Source organism: Pseudorasbora parva, chromosome 1, assembly GCF_024679245.1.
Source record: "Pseudorasbora parva isolate DD20220531a chromosome 1, ASM2467924v1, whole genome shotgun sequence".
Taxonomy (NCBI): domain Eukaryota; kingdom Metazoa; phylum Chordata; class Actinopteri; order Cypriniformes; family Gobionidae; genus Pseudorasbora; species Pseudorasbora parva.
In genome coordinates this window covers 41,740,267-41,756,063 of record NC_090172.1, presented here as the reverse complement: position 1 = coordinate 41,756,063, position 15,797 = coordinate 41,740,267, and the positions used below count along the sequence as shown (strand labels likewise).

The window sequence follows — 15,797 nt, the reverse complement described above, 5'->3', positions numbered from 1 at the left end:
GAGATCTAAAAAATGGCTGTCTACCGATGTGTACCATCCAACCTGACAGAACTGGAGAGGATCTGCAAGGAGGAATGCCAGAGGATCCCCGAATCCAGGTGTGAAAAACTTGTTGCATCTTTTCCAAAAAGACTCATGGCTGTATTAGATCAAAAGGGTGCTTCTACTAAATACTGAGCAAAGGGTCTGAATACTTAGGACCATGTGATATTTCAGTTTTTCTTTTTTAATAAAACTGCAAAAATGTCAACAATTCTGTGTTTTTCTATCAATATGGGGTGCTGTGTGTACATTAATGAGAAAAAAATAACTTAAATGATTTTTAGCAAATGGCTACAATATAAACAAAGAGTGAACAATTTAAGGGGGTCTGAATACCTTTTGTACCCACTGTATATACACTCACCTAAAGGATTATTAGGAACACCTGTTCAATTTCTCATGAATGCAATTATCTTATCAATATCTAGTCAACCAATTACATGGCAGTTGCTTCAATGCATTTAGAGGTGTGGTTCTGATCAAGACAATCTCCTGAACTCCAAACTGCTTAAAACAACAATTTTGCTTAAAAGGTCCTGTGGGCAAAATTGCCCTGCTGATGCTAGAGGTCAGTGGAGAATTGGCCGACTGATTCAAGCTGATAGAAGAGCAACTTTGACTGAAATAACCACTTGTACTGAAATAACCACATTGAGACCCCACAGAGTACCACTCATCTCCACTACAAATAGGATATAGAGGCTACAATTTGCACAAGCTGCAAAATTGGACAGTTGAAGACTAGAAAAATGCTGCCTGGTGTGATGAGTCTCAATTTCTGTTAAGACATTCAGATGGTAGAATCAGAATTTGGTGTAAACAGAATGAAAGCATGTGTAACAGAGGCCAGCTAGTAGTTGCTGTGCGAGTAAACCTCACTCCTCTGACCATCATGCCTTGTTACCAACATGCAGGCTGGTGATGGTGGTGGTGTAATGGTGTGGGGGATGTTTTTTTGGCACACTTTAGGCCTCTTATTGCCAATTGGACATCGTTTAAATGCCACGGCCTACCTGAGCATTGTTTCTGACCATGTCCATCCCCAGCCTAGTAGCCTGATGGCTACTCCCAGCAGGATAATGCACCATGTCACAAAGCTTGAATCATTTTAAATTGTTTTCTTGAACATGACAATGAGTTCACTGTACTAAAAAGGCCCCCAAAGTCACCAAATCTTAACCGAATAGAGAATCTTTGGGATGTGGTGGAACAGGAGCTTCGTTACCTGGATGTGCATCCCACAAATCTCCATCAACTGCAAGATTCTATTCTATCAATATGGGCCAATATTTCTAAAGAATGCATTCAGCACCTTGTTGAATCAGTGACAAGTAGAATTAAGGCAATTCTGAAGGCGGAAGAGGGTCAATTAGTATGGTGTTCCTAATAATCCTTTAGTTGAGTGTATATCGGTGTGTATATGTGTGTGTGAGGGATGTGTGTGTTCTCCCTAATGCCCCCCTTCATCCTGCATATATTATTTAAAATAAGTCTACATCTAATATGCAAAAGATCCAATGAAAGGCGAATGATCCCAGTCAGAAAGGCTGTGTGTGTGTGTGTGTGAGAGAGTGAGTGAGTGAGTGAGTGAGTGAGTGAGTGAGTGAGTGAGTGAGTGAGTGAGTGAGTGAGTGAGTGAGAGAGAGAGAGAGAGAGAGAGAGAGAGAGAGAGAGAGAGAGAGAGAGAGAGAGAGAGAGAGAGAGAGAGAGAGAGAGAGAGAGAGAGAGAGAGAGAGAGAGGCTAAAATCTCATTAGGCCTAATGAAACACCACCTCACGGCACCAGCTGAGCACCAGCGCAGGACAAATCCACACACACATACACACGGGCTTTTCAAACACACCTACGGCGCGTGGCGTGAAGCGCACCCGCTGCCACGGCAACCGCTCCAGAGCATGAACAAGACACACGAAATAGAAATGCATTGAAACTTGAAAGGGTCACGTCTCCTGAGAAATGCGTCTCTGTCCCCTGAGGCACCGACAGTCATCTATTTCCTCCTCCCCTCCACCTTATCAGTCTTGACCCTCTCATTACAAACCTGTTAAGCTGCTGGTAATACAACCAGATTTATATGTTTTGCACCTCCCACCCCTCCAAACCCTTTAGCTCGATGCATCCTAATAGAGGGATAGGGTATAGCCTATTCAAGCGTGCGCGCGTTTGCCAAGCAGGGTAATTCTAATTACAATGCGGTTTGATCAGTCTCAGCTGTTTCCAAGCAGATTAAAATGTCAGGGCTGACACAAGAGGTGAGGGCGAGCGCGAATGAACAAATACACAGAAAGCCGCGTTGGAGGGGGGTCTGTTTAAGAAAACCCCGCGTCAGTCAAACAACCTTTGGCACTTCTGATGGTAGCCTACGTAAATAAAATAAAAAAAAACAGTCCACAGTGCAGAATGAAAGTAAGACCTGTAGCCTATGTTAAGCATTAATTCAGTCAGTGACTTAATAATCGAATTGAGTGGGAATAATAACTGTATGTCCCCTCACAAATTAGTTCGTTCTGAAAAGCCTGTGTGCTCAAACTACAACTTTACCACAACACTCCTTTATCGATCGTCTCATTCGCTATAACGGCAGCGAAATTGATTTTAGTCCTTTTCGCTTGTCTTCCACCACTGAAAAATGTATGGGAAAGAGATGAGAGCGACTGCGTGCTTTCGTTAACACACTGACCACTAGATGGCAGATTGTAGCTTTGATTTCCCTGCTTGAACAGGACCTGAATGAGCATACATCCAGATAGGACTGAGTTCAAATAGCTATGTGGTCTAAGGCCCTGTCCCAAATGGCACCATAAACCCTCATGGTCTTCCTCTGAGTCCGCACTTTCACGACGTAATGGCGCTTTGACTGCCGGGTAGAAGTCCTCTGCGTAGCTCGCAAACTTGCAGGCTCAGCTGAAGTGCGCATCGAGGGCGCATAGCAGCCGCAAAGGGGGCGCTCACAAATAAAACACACACACAATTACCCAATATGCTTCCAAAATCTTTTAATAATTTTTGAATAAAGGTTGTAGACTCTCAAAAACGTTTATTGTATTAACTCAAATTTTTAATTTCAATTAACTCAAAATTTTAAGGCAAACAGGTAGGCTAACTTATTTTTTTAATATATGTTTTTTTTTTTTTTTTTACAATGTATACATGCGGGATTCACTCTCGAGATGACTGACTGTGATAAATCTTTATGTCAGTATCGAAATCAGGCTCATATAAATGTCAGGAAAACACAATTCCTTGCTGCATCCCAATATCCATGGGTAGCCTACTGGATCTTTGGTAAGTTCTAAAGAACACTATATCGAGCACGACCTTTAGTTTAAACTAAATATCGTTGATTCTGCTCACGTTTCTCCCTATTAACTGCAGTCAGTATTCAGGAAAGTGACCTCGATGCATATCCTCTATTTCACACCTTTATATTAGTGAAGTGTAGTATGTATGATAGAAGACATGGCTGGAATGGCAAACAATAGTAACCCACTAAAAAAATATTTAAAAATATATATATATATATAAAAAAAGATTAGCTGTAATGTGTAGCTAGGAAAAGCTATTTAAAGCACAGCAAGCTACTGTAGAGACAAAAAATAGACCACCGGGGCCCTCTGCCTCCGTCCTCAACACACCTGCATGAGATCCATATCTGACCCTTAATCTGTCTTTTGTAAAGAATGAATAATGAATATGTCTTAATTACTGAACAGACCAAGAAGCAAGATAAACTTAGTGGAACAAACATAGAAAAAAATACACAAACGTACAAAAAGTGCTAAAAGGTGGTGAAGCTTGAATTCATTTAAATGGGGTGTCCGTGAAAGGAGAGTTGTCAGATAAAGGTAAACAGCTTTCAACAGTCTCTGTTAAAATGGCATTATGCTTTCCAGTCAGATCTAAAAAGAGAAGTATTCATGAACCCATTAACATCTCTGTTAATGACAGACATGGCATGAATCGTATTTCTTAATGATTCGCCGATTCTTCGCCCCTTCTGCTACACAGCTCAGCCATTGTGATGATCTAATGGATCTTCCTTTTCTTTCATTTTAGCCCAGGATTTCACAACAAAAGTTTTAAAAAAATATGCCCCACTCCCTTCCACTGAAAAGAAGGGTGAGAAATGATATCAAAAGCTCCCCATCTCTTTCTATTTAAGTGCTATGGTAAGCCTCTCTCGCTCGCTCTCTCTCCCTCTAATTGGATCTCTGACAGAAAGCTGCTGCTTTTCTTCCTCTGCCACACATACTGTTGGCCTGAAGGATTTGTCTGATTGAAAAATCATAAATGGGAGTGGTGGAGCCAACAGAAGCAAAGGCTGCAAGTCTCTGAATACATTCAGACTACTAATCGCTTGATCAGTAATCAACATTTAGATGAATTCTTTTATGGCAGATCTAGTTTAATTAAGATGCTCTCGAACTTGTCTCTTGCTTCAAATGAGTTTGTCATTGGTTATTGAATAGTGTTATCAGAGAAAAAGACTAAAAGGGGTATTTCGATTCTACCCTTCAGTTGAGAGACTATGCACATGTTTTTGGACTTCAACTTGATCTATAAAAGTAGATTTCAATGTTTGTAGTTAGAAAGTAAGTTTTGTCATGACAACTCTCTGAGTATTTGGCATGGTATTGGATATGTCAATGGGTCTTGGCGGAATAGATCTTCAACACTGCTGATGCCGCTGCTTCTGTAGAGCAAGTACTTGCTACTTCTAATACATACACCGATACGCAAGACATGCTGTATAATATATGGATGTACCTTGATATATGATTAACCTGTAGCAGATACAAATGGAGCTGGGGAAGGTGGGGGGTTTATGAAAGCACGCTACAACTGCTCCAGGAAATGCTGACCAAGTATTTTAAGGTTGAGAAGCAAGCTCATTGGCTACTAATACAACAGGGACCAATCAGGTCTGCCCTATAGAGAATGATGTTATTGCGTTAAAGCTGCACTCTCAGATTGCGTTAAAGCGGCAGTCTCTGACTTTTTTTTTGGTAAAAAATTATCCAAAATAAATTTTTGAGGAAGTATATAACCAGACAGTGTTCAAAACTATCTCCGTAGCTGATTCACAAGGGTAAACTTGTAGTAATGTTATAATTTGAGTGGTACTGATAGCTTTCCGCAGGATATTCAAGCATGGCGCCATTCATTTTTGTGTCATTACATCACGTCTGTACATAAAGGAGGAGTTTGGCTATTAGGCTATAACGCATGTGAGGATGCTGCAGGTGGCATATCATTTATAGCCTTTTCTCACAGCAGCTGAAATTATTAAATTTATTAATTTGATGGCAGTTTGTAATCCAGAAAGGTCCAAACGACAATCATCAGTGACAGCAAGAGATTCACCCGCAGTCAAAACCAAAAGATTAGACTGTACAGGAATTGAAATCTACAGGTAACGCTAATACACTAAATATTCGTAGAAACGCATGAATGACACACACAAACTCCTCAAAACATTAGATTCAAACATGCTGAGGAGCTGTGCTGATGTACAACCCACGTAAAGATAATAATAATAATTCCGCCAATAATAATAATAATTCCGCAAATAACTGCAACTGCAGGTTTCAAACAGAGGTGGCGACAAAGAGACAAAACTTATGGACTTATCAGCTTGAGCCAGTTTTATCATGACAGAACTTTGTATTGACGGATAAATATGAAAATTACAAAAGCAACAGAAGTTCTCATTAACATTCACAGCTTCACGAATTGACGGCTACTAATGTGACAGTGAACACAATTAGTGTGTGTTACATAAAGTAAGTGCATTCCGATATGTTTAATTAAGCATGTAATGAGTTTATACAGGTCCCAAATGAGACAAAGTGACAATTATGTTAAGATTTGAACTATTCCCTGTAGGGTTTAGATTTAGCATTGTCTCTTTTAAAGACTCAAAATGACTACAGCATACATAGCCTTTTAGGCATTTTAAGTTTTACAATAATCTAAAATCTGTGTGTTTTTAGTTTGACTGAGCATTTTATAATTACTTCTTGTGTAGTATTTGTGTTCTTTTCTGGTATATGTGAACCGCATTTCCAGCCCTGATCCTAGACATTTGTTAGTCTGAACCTCCTTTTTCCCTATTCAAAGGTGTGAACCTTTTCTTCATGTTGCCAGGCAACACCAGCTCCCATGAGGCTTTGCCTTGACAGTGTACTGTGTTCTCTCAGGTTCAAAACTAATATTTGTGCTTCCTTAAGAAACAGTGAAAGCACAGCAGAGCTTGTTGACATGTCAATGCTTATAACAAACAATGAGGCATGCGTTTTCATATCCTTCCACAGAAATCAATGGGAACTGCAATATTAAATACCAAATAACATTTTAAAAAAGACAGTCTTTGTGGAAAGTGTAGTACATACCCTGACGTAGAGAACTTTGTCTCCAACACGATAATGGCCTTTTGGCTGCTTCTCAATGCAGAATTTGACTGGACATTTGCATGGTGGATCCTCTGATATCTCCCTCACCTGAAACAAAGCAACAGAGAAAACATGCTTTTGATAATGAGCATGAAGTCACACATGGGTAAGCCAAGGATTGGGCAACGGCATACGAAAGTACTCACAATCTCATCCAGAAGGTTACCACTGCTCTTTTTCCCATTTGTCTTAGCAAGGCCGTTTTTCGGAGAGGGTGGCATTGATTTGACGGGTGTTCTGATGGAGGATGGTGAAGTTGGCTGAGGTTCTGACTGGGTGTTTGAGTCAGAGAAGATGGACGTGGACTCTGGGGGAGGGGTAGGGGCCAGAGGAGGGGATGGAGGAGAGATGGATGAGGGGGTTGAGATTGTAGGAGGCTCTGGATCAGGAGGGAAAAAAACAGGTGGGGTGGAGGGAGATGGCAGAGGTGAGGCAAAGAACATGGATGGCGACAGAGACTCATCTTCCTCTTTCTCAATCTCTCTCTCAAGCTTGACCAGCGCAGGCGGCTCAATGCCATACCTGAGGGAGAACGTTTATTCAGCTGTGACTTGAGAGGGGAAAATATGATAGTAAATGATTGTAAAGGATCAAAAGGACTCACCTTGAAGCAATTCTGCCGAGTTGCATGAGACACAAGCACACATCCCTAGGATGCTTCTGAAGAACTGGTGGAACACATACATTGTCATATACACACAACAAAATCCTCAGAGTCTTATGATGTCAGCATGCTTGAAACAAACATATACTGTACCCCGGGCACAACAATGGACAAGACCGAGCTTTGATGGTCACATACAAAGATTCTCAAAGCGAAAAGATATTTGATATGTCTATTCAGCTAAATAACATTACAACCTCTCAAATAACATTATCATATCCATGCAAAGAGAATGACGATGACTGAAAGAAGAAGAAAAAAAATCTCAGTAAGAAAAATCATTATCTTACTGATAAGAAAAAGATATCTTACTCAATGTTTTATTTAAAAATATCTATGTACCCTTAAAACAAGATGCATTATTTGAGTAGTATATTGCATAAAATAATAATAAAAAAAAAATTACGTTTACGTTTAGAAGTTTACGTTTAAAACAAGAAAATATACAGTAAAAAAAAATTGGACACCATCAACATTTTTACGTCACACTATTAAAGCTTATTCGCTATAGTTTAGATGGTAATAAAATATGTCTAACTCAAATATGACAAGTGTCAGAGCAAATGCATTTTGATAATGTCAGATAACTTTAATAGAAAGGTATGTAACGGATTACAATCAACTGGTAAATTTAAGGACGTGATTAGATCATATCAATTTAGGCCGACCAATACCAAACATTGCTTCATTTTGTTCAGTCTATGGTGTAAAAGGTTGCATTAGCAATTAAAGAAAAAACACTTTAAAAAAATGGTCAGATCAAAGTTTGGTCCCAAATTTTTATCAATTTTATTGGTAGTCCACTGTATGAAGAACTGGTGTGTATAATATGTCCCAGTTTACTTCATTTTGCTATCCTCACTTACATAAATGATATATAATGTCCTGCACCCACTAGTAAAAAAAGATTTGACTGTATAATATATATAACAAAAAAACTTTTATATGATTTTTTTTAAAAAAATATAAGACTTATTTTCATATAAATTATTATTTCTTATCCTATTGGCAAAGAATTAATCTCACCTAGGATCTAGGATCTAGGACATTATCTGTCGCCTCTGGCTTTTTTTTAGTTGGGGACACTTAATATTGAACTAAATTATTGATCTGGAAGTACTGATGTTTTTCTATGAGAACTGAACTGAGCTGAACAACTGAGCTGAGCTGAATCAACACTGGACTGACTTCAGCTCAACAACAGCCAAAATGCATACCGGTAATTTTGTATTGCCTGTTATCACTGTAAAGCTGCTTTGAAACAATATGTATGATATAAAGCGCTGTATAAATAAAAGTGACTTGACTTCAAAAAAAATGTATCATGCTTTAACAATGTTTATGTTTTTACTGGAAAACAAGACAAAAGGCTTTAAAAAAGAGTGAAAAGGCTTTGACATGTCTTATTGAGACAATAGCCAAACTAAATACTGCAGAGCATTTTCATCCTTCAACTAAGTCATTAAAAGATGTTTGCATGAGCTTCCCAACCCATTTTTCAGGCTTTGCAATGCAGACACAAAACAAACTTTGTAGTATTTGCACTGACATTAGTGATATCGTTGTTGTGCAGTGGAAAAAGTGGAAAAACCCAGACGCTAATTTTGTGGACAAAAAGGTGTTGAAACTTGTATTAACAAGAATGAAAACAGAATTGTGTCTCCCTTACATTCTGCCAAGGTTTGAATGTGTGAATCCTTATGAAAACAAAGAAATAATAGCTAAATCCTAAATAGCCTCATTTTGAAAGCTATGATAAATATTGGATGCAGTCCTAATTATTTGGCATCAATGTACACTGTTTTGAAGTTTAAAATAAACACAGAATGCTATCTTTCTCCATTTGGAAAATGCGCATTAATTTGCCAAACAGTGAAATGCATTTAAACAGACAGAAATGCGTGCACCAAGGGCGTTTCCTCCGAGGCGGCAAGGGAGGAAGTGTCTCCTCAAAAAAACGGGATGAGAAAACAAGTAGTTACACTACTTATTACATTTTAAATAGGGTAACTTGTAATCTGTAACCTATTAGGATACATTTCCAAAGTAACCTCCCCAACACTGCTGATGTGCACGTACAAAAGTCAACTGCGGGACTCTTTGAAAATCAAAGACACAAAGTTGGATCGACACACTGGTTATGTCACTGCAAATGTCCCTCAGGTTTTGGGACTATGGTATTTCAGCCCTCTCTTCATGTAATAGGACCTGTAAACCTGTAAAACTACCAGGGCTAAAAGACTTTTTTTTAAAGAAAAAGGTTTTGTTCCTTTTATAGCAATTATTGAACACTAGTTCATGCTGCATTATTTTATCTATCCTCTCAAAACCTTTCAATGGGCACTTCTTTCTTTATCATTTTCACTATTGTATTGTATTTGCTATCTTTGACCCCTATTTTTCCATTCCCTATTTTCCCCCTGACCTACTGTCCTTTCAATTCGATTTTCTTCTCTTTCTCTCCATTATTCATCACTCAGTGATGGACAGCAGGGGCCAGGGGTGTGACGCCGTGAACAGTAAAGTGACACAGATATTGATACTGCTTGGCTATTCAGCAGTTCTTCAGGGCCACAGCCCCACAGGACAACAGCCTGCACAGACACACAGGCAGAGAGAGTGAGGCTCGATCTAACTGGACATCTCACTTAAAGGGTTTGTTCACCCTTTTATTAAGTCTTATAGGTTTGAAATGACATGAGGGAAAGTAAATGATGGTGATTGTGAACTATCCCTTTGATGATCTCATGGGGTCAGTTGTTCAAAACATTTAATCTGGATCAAAATGATCTGGATGTGGAAATCCCATGTTTTGCTATCCAGGATCAGGTAATCCATTTGACTTTTGTGCTGGTTTTTCAAACCAAAATTGGATTAGATCACCCAGATCCAGATACAATTTTGCAGATAACTAAATCTGGAATAGTACTAGTAATAGTAATAGTACTCAGAAGGGACATGCTGATGGAAAAAGATATGAGTTGGGGGAAGAATTTTTATTTTTATTTTGCATTCTCTCAGAAAAGTTGTGTGTTCACCCGAGAAACCTTGCGTATGCTCGCAAATAACTTTTGTCTTCATCTCTTATAATTGATAAGAAGTAAAAAGTCTTATAAGTGATTTAAAAAAAACACTTTTTTTACAGCTGTTTTTGGATTATATTATGGTGGCTAAATCTTTTTTTTTTTTTTTTTTACTTTGACTGTAGTCTTCCGAAAGGCTAAATATGAAGCCCAGTGTCTACTTCTAATTTATTACTTTAACAATTAGCCTGACTAATCAAGAGTAAAATAAAATAATATATGCTTGTGTATTATAAGATACAAATGTTGTATTTTTTTTACCAGTTTTAAAGTTTTACTACGTTTTCTTCCTGGAATCCACCTTGAAATCCTACACCCTGTTGAGATCAGGATAATCCTGTTTTTTAGGATCAAAGTTATCCAGATCCAAGTTTTGAACAACACAAACTGAAGGTTTGATCCAGATTAAAACTAGGATTGTATTCCGTGAATTAATATGATTTCAGATTCCTTCTTTCCCTTTTGAACAACCCATTTTCAAGATTTGATCCAATCCGATAACCAAAATCCAATCAGTTTACCTTTAAACAACTGGCCCCTGAGTCTAAGGGTGTTTTCACACTCGGTTCGATTTCCTGGACCAAACCTGAGTTGGATTGATCCCCCTCCCCCTCCCCCTGCCCCCTGCCTCCGCTGGACTGATCATATTATATTATTTAGGTACGAACACAAGTTTGTTTGTGTCATCAAAGCAGCGCAGCGTCAACGACAGTGAGCGTGAAGGCAGCAAAACGCATATCGTTGCTCCCATTACTTTTATATTTTTTGTTTTTGAACCGTTGGTTTTGTTACCAAAGCGTAATGGCACTTGTGTCTATCTGCCGCGAATGTACTGCAACTGCTCTAAAGAACGCCGAAGATGAGCAGAAATTCACACCAAAAGTGCTAGTGTGAAAGCATCCTAAAAGTTGGCAGAAAGACTCCTGATCTTTCTGTGTTGAAAATGTGTCCAGATTTCTCAGGATTGAATCATCTCAGATGTACAAGCACTTGTATTGAAACCAAAGAACCTAGTCAGGTTAATCACAAAGACAGTATATTCACAAGCTAATATCCTAAATCCTTGATATGATAAGATAAAAATGCTGTTGCTTTGAAACACTCACCGAGATCTTCAGACTCAAACAGATGTGATGGCTCCACCCCAACTTTACGGCACCAGTACAGAAAGTTAGCTGTATTGTCCCGAGCAAAGAATGATCCCGAGGCTGCATCAGGCCGCCAGCGAATTACGCGCTTAGTAAAGGGCTATGAATGAAAAATAAACCAACTGAATTGTAACTCTGTATAACTTATTATGTGCTCATTTGAATATTTTACAGCATAAAATAGCACAACAGAAAATTGGCCCTCTATTAGGAGACACTTTTTGCAAATAATATATTGTTCAAAAATTGCACAACTATACTGTGCTAGTGCTAGTAATTCTCTTTAAGTCCTCTGGGGAAAAATAATTTAGATTTTACTACCCATAATATGAGCACCTTGCAATTGTTGGCCAGAATCATTTTTTCCTGTAGCGCTTCTGCAAGCTGACACAGGACGACACCATTGTCTAGTCTGTCCATGAAATTATCCACTGTTATATCCAAACCTGTACAGGAAGCAATTAAGAGAAAGACAAGGAATAAGAGAAAGATAAGGAATAATCAACAGGCTTCTAGAATTGGGGTTAGTTCACCCAAAAATGAAAATTCTGTCATTAATTACTTACCCTCATGTCGTTCGACACCCGTAAGACCTCCATCATCTTCGGAACATAAATGAAGATATTTGCCCATCTCACTTCAGTGGTTCTACAATAATTTTATGAAGCGACGAGAATATTATTTGTGTGCAAAAAAACTAAATAACTTATATAGTGACGGGCTATTTTCAAAACAAAGTTTTGAACCGTTATGAATCAAAGTATTGATTCATGATTCGGATCGCGTGTCAAACTGCTGACATTACATGACATTGGCGATCCGAATCATGATTCGATACACTGATTCATAACGTTCAAACCTTTGTTTTGAAATCGTCTATCACTATATTAATCGTTATTTAGGGGGTTTTTTTGCACACAAAAACTATTCTTGTCACTTCCTAAAATGATTGTACAGCCACTGTAGTGAGATGGGCTTTGTAACGTCTTTAGTGCCTTTTATGGGTCTTGAGAGAGGAAATGACATTGGTGTCAATTAAGGCCTTTCTGACCCATCAGATTTCAACGAAAATATCTTCATTTGTGTTCCGAAGATGATCTTACAGATGTCGAACAACATTAGGGTAGGTAATTATTGATAGAATTTTCATTTTTGGGTGAACTAACCCTTTAAAGATTGAGGTTATAAAGGGACTGATTAAATTGGTAGCTGTAAAATGCACAGTGACACTTAGGCATACACACAGTACACCACAAGTTTCATGGTTGTTGTTTACCTTCCTTACACATCCTCTCCTCCATCTTTTATTTATCAGTTTTCAGTACCTAAGGCGACATGAAGATGCCCCCCAAAAATCCTCTAAGTACACTCGCTCTGAGATTCTCACGGCTGTGCAGACACATTCCTGAGGCCTGGGTGTTAAGTACATACAGATTCAGACACAGCAGTGGTACCGGAGCTTAACCATCACGGTCAAGGGGGAGTGGGGGGCCTGGAGAGGGGGAATACAGGAGGTGATGGTGGAGGGAAACCACAACAAAAACAGAAGGATTTGTGCAGAATGACTGGGGATGATCATTAACTCAGAGTGAGAGAGAAACGTGTAAGGAAAACAAAGAGATCTCCTGCTGTCCGTCAACCACAGAGCCATAATGCTGCCTTGAGATCAACAGGAACAGGAAGAGGTGAGGGAGAATGTGTGTTAATCAGAGAAATCCCTCATCAGCTGCTCCTGTGAAAACACAAGTGTGATGTTGTCTCCCGTCTAATCACATTTCTCAGGTTGTTGTGTCTTAACTTTATATTTAAGTACCACCAGGGTTGGCTAAAGGGTTGTGTGCTTTTTTGATCTCTTTACATGTTGTGTTTTGTTTTTATCAAGTTGCCTTAGGAGGTTCTGTCAACAAAGGTCAAGACACGCAGGGACTCGTACAAGACGCTCATATCCTGGTCTTTTTGAGAAAGGCAATTCCTCTTTATAGGTCCCATCAGGGCATGTACAATTGATCCAAGATGCAAAGGAATTTAAGGAATTCTATTTAAAAAGACTATCTGCAAACACCATGATATTCCTGATCTGATGGGCAGACACGGAAAAATAATCCATATCTGTTGGCTTTTGCAGGATTTAATCAAGATGTTATCTGATTGTGTAAATGAGGTTTCATCCTTTGTAATGACACCAAGCAATGAGAATGGAAAAAAGGGTAACCTTGAGTGCTTGTTAGTCAGACAATACTGCAGTAAAGCTGAAATGCAAAGCATATGTTGAAAATTGCATCTGAGAAGCACAAGGCACCATCTTCTCCTGGAACCATGTCCATGACTAATAATAAAATAAGTGAGCCTAATGGTGACCAGAGATGGCTATAATTTCATATCCACAACTTTCCTTGACACACCTAAGCTCTAGTTAAAAGTTTTCATGTGTTGAACAGCCAAAGGCAATTTATGGTTGTTGTAAAAGACTCAATGTTGCCCTAAAGATTAAGCCCAGCCAGTGTATGTTTTACAATACACTTATTTTCTCCATACACTGGAAGTCGATGGTGAATTGGTTACAAGAATTCTTGAAAATATCTTTTTAGAGATCCACATAAGAAATAATGTAATTTTGAAACAACATGACGGTGAGTTAATGATGACAGAATTTTTATTTTTTGATGAACACTTTAAAGGGTTATTTCACCCAAAATTTTAAATTCTGTCATTAATTTCTCACCCTCATGTCGTTCCACAACCGCAAGACATCTTTGAAACACAAATGAAGATATTCTTGTTGAAATCTGATTGCTCACAAAGGCCTTCATTGACACCAATGTCATTTCCTCTCTCAAGACCCATAAAAGGCACTAAAGACATTGTTATAAAGTCCATCTCACTACAATAGCTCTACAATAATTTTATGAAGCGACAAGAATAGTTTTTGTGCGGAAAAAACCTGAAATAACGACATATAGTGATGGGCCGATTTCAAAACAAAGCGTTGAACAGTTATGAATCAGTGTATTGATTCATGATTCGGTCGCGTGTCAAACCGCCAAACTGCTAAAATCACGTGACTTTTGTGATCCAACCCACTGAATCGATACACTGATTCAAAACGGTTCGAAGCTTTGTTTTGAAATCGTCTATCACTATAGAAGTCGTAATTTCGTTTTTTGCCCACAAAAAACTATTGTCACTTCATAAAACGTGTCACTTCATAAACTGATTGTAGAACCACTGTAGTGAGATGGGCTTTGTAATGTCTTTAGTGCCTTTTATGGGTCTTGAGAGAGGAAATGACATTGGTGTCAATGAAAGCCTTTCTGAGCCATCGAATTTGACAGAATTTTCATTTTGGGGTGAACTAACCCTTTAAGCTCTTCAGTTCACAAATCTTTAATCACTAATGCTTATGCAAATATGAATACTTATATTTTCTTACCAAGCATTCTGTTTATCCAGATGGCCAGATCCTCTTTCATGGGCAGGAGACTGAACTCATGCCTACATGCCAGCCACTCGTTGTACTGGTGCAGACAGGAGAGGTCAGGTCCTGGTTCCCGTCTGGGACTGAAGGGACCATTCATACTGACTCAAGTGGACTGCTGGATTAAGAAGGAAAGAGAAGAAATTTACTGTGTTAAAGTGAATGTTGAATGTGAACGCATCTAGAACTTTCAAAACAAATTGGTCTTTTGTTATTTTTTTGGGGCCTGTCACTTTTTTTTAAAAATCAATTGGATCAAATCCAGCACCTCTTTAAATAATCTAGCATGCAAACCATCTGCAGCAATGGTCAGGCTGCTTGGTCCTGAATGGACTATTAAATGTGCTGTACAAATGAATTATAGCAGAACATCTGTTCTCTCAATGCTTCTGTATATGGGCCACTGTCTGAATTTACCTCAACCATTGCTGGATTTACACTTTACCTAATGATGCACATCTACCACATTCAAACTATTCTTTAAAACTGACTGAAGCAATGAGAAGTAAATATTAACATTGCTAACAGGCAAAAAGGTATAATAAATAGTGATGGGAATTAGTGTAATACCGTTTCAAAGTCAGCTGTTTCAATGTCTGACTGCCGCCAGGTATTTCACAATTTATCATAAGGATATAAAATATCCTAGGTACAGAATTAGAATAAGGCCATACTGGATGGAGAAAAGGGCAAATACAAACAGACAAATACCAGCTCAGAAACTCTCACTCAAGATAGAATTTGACGTACAAGTCTTACTTCAATCCTTAGCAACTGAAAATGCTCTGTCCTGTAATTTCCCCCTACTCAGGCAACTATTCATCAGTGGGGCCTATCACATGTAGAAACATGCCCCTGTTTCCTATAACTGCCACAGTCTTGTAAGGCAGAGGAAGCAGAGTAGACACCTGCAGGGCAGATGTGTGCAATTG

General features: G+C 38.7%; 1 protein-coding gene across 5 annotated transcripts in view; it reads right to left on the bottom strand.

The window, feature by feature from the left end:
- Positions 1–15,797, bottom strand: part of gas2b (growth arrest-specific 2b) — a 30,577-nt gene that overhangs the window by 1,752 nt on the left and 13,028 nt on the right. For 3 of the 5 annotated variants that reach the window (XM_067441039.1, XM_067441022.1, XM_067441012.1), the window contains exons 2-7: positions 14,821–14,983; positions 11,712–11,836; positions 11,349–11,490; positions 7,100–7,163; positions 6,642–7,017; positions 6,436–6,543 (exon numbers count right to left, since the gene is read on the bottom strand). In XM_067441039.1, the coding sequence (XP_067297140.1) occupies positions 6,436–6,543; positions 6,642–7,017; positions 7,100–7,163; positions 11,349–11,490; positions 11,712–11,836; positions 14,821–14,965 (960 nt within the window). In that variant the 5' untranslated portion in view covers positions 14,966–14,983. The remainder of the gene's footprint in view (positions 1–6,435; positions 6,544–6,641; positions 7,018–7,099; positions 7,164–11,348; positions 11,491–11,711; positions 11,837–14,820; positions 14,984–15,797) is intronic. The other 2 variants (XM_067441031.1, XM_067441049.1) reach the window with 2 other exon arrangements.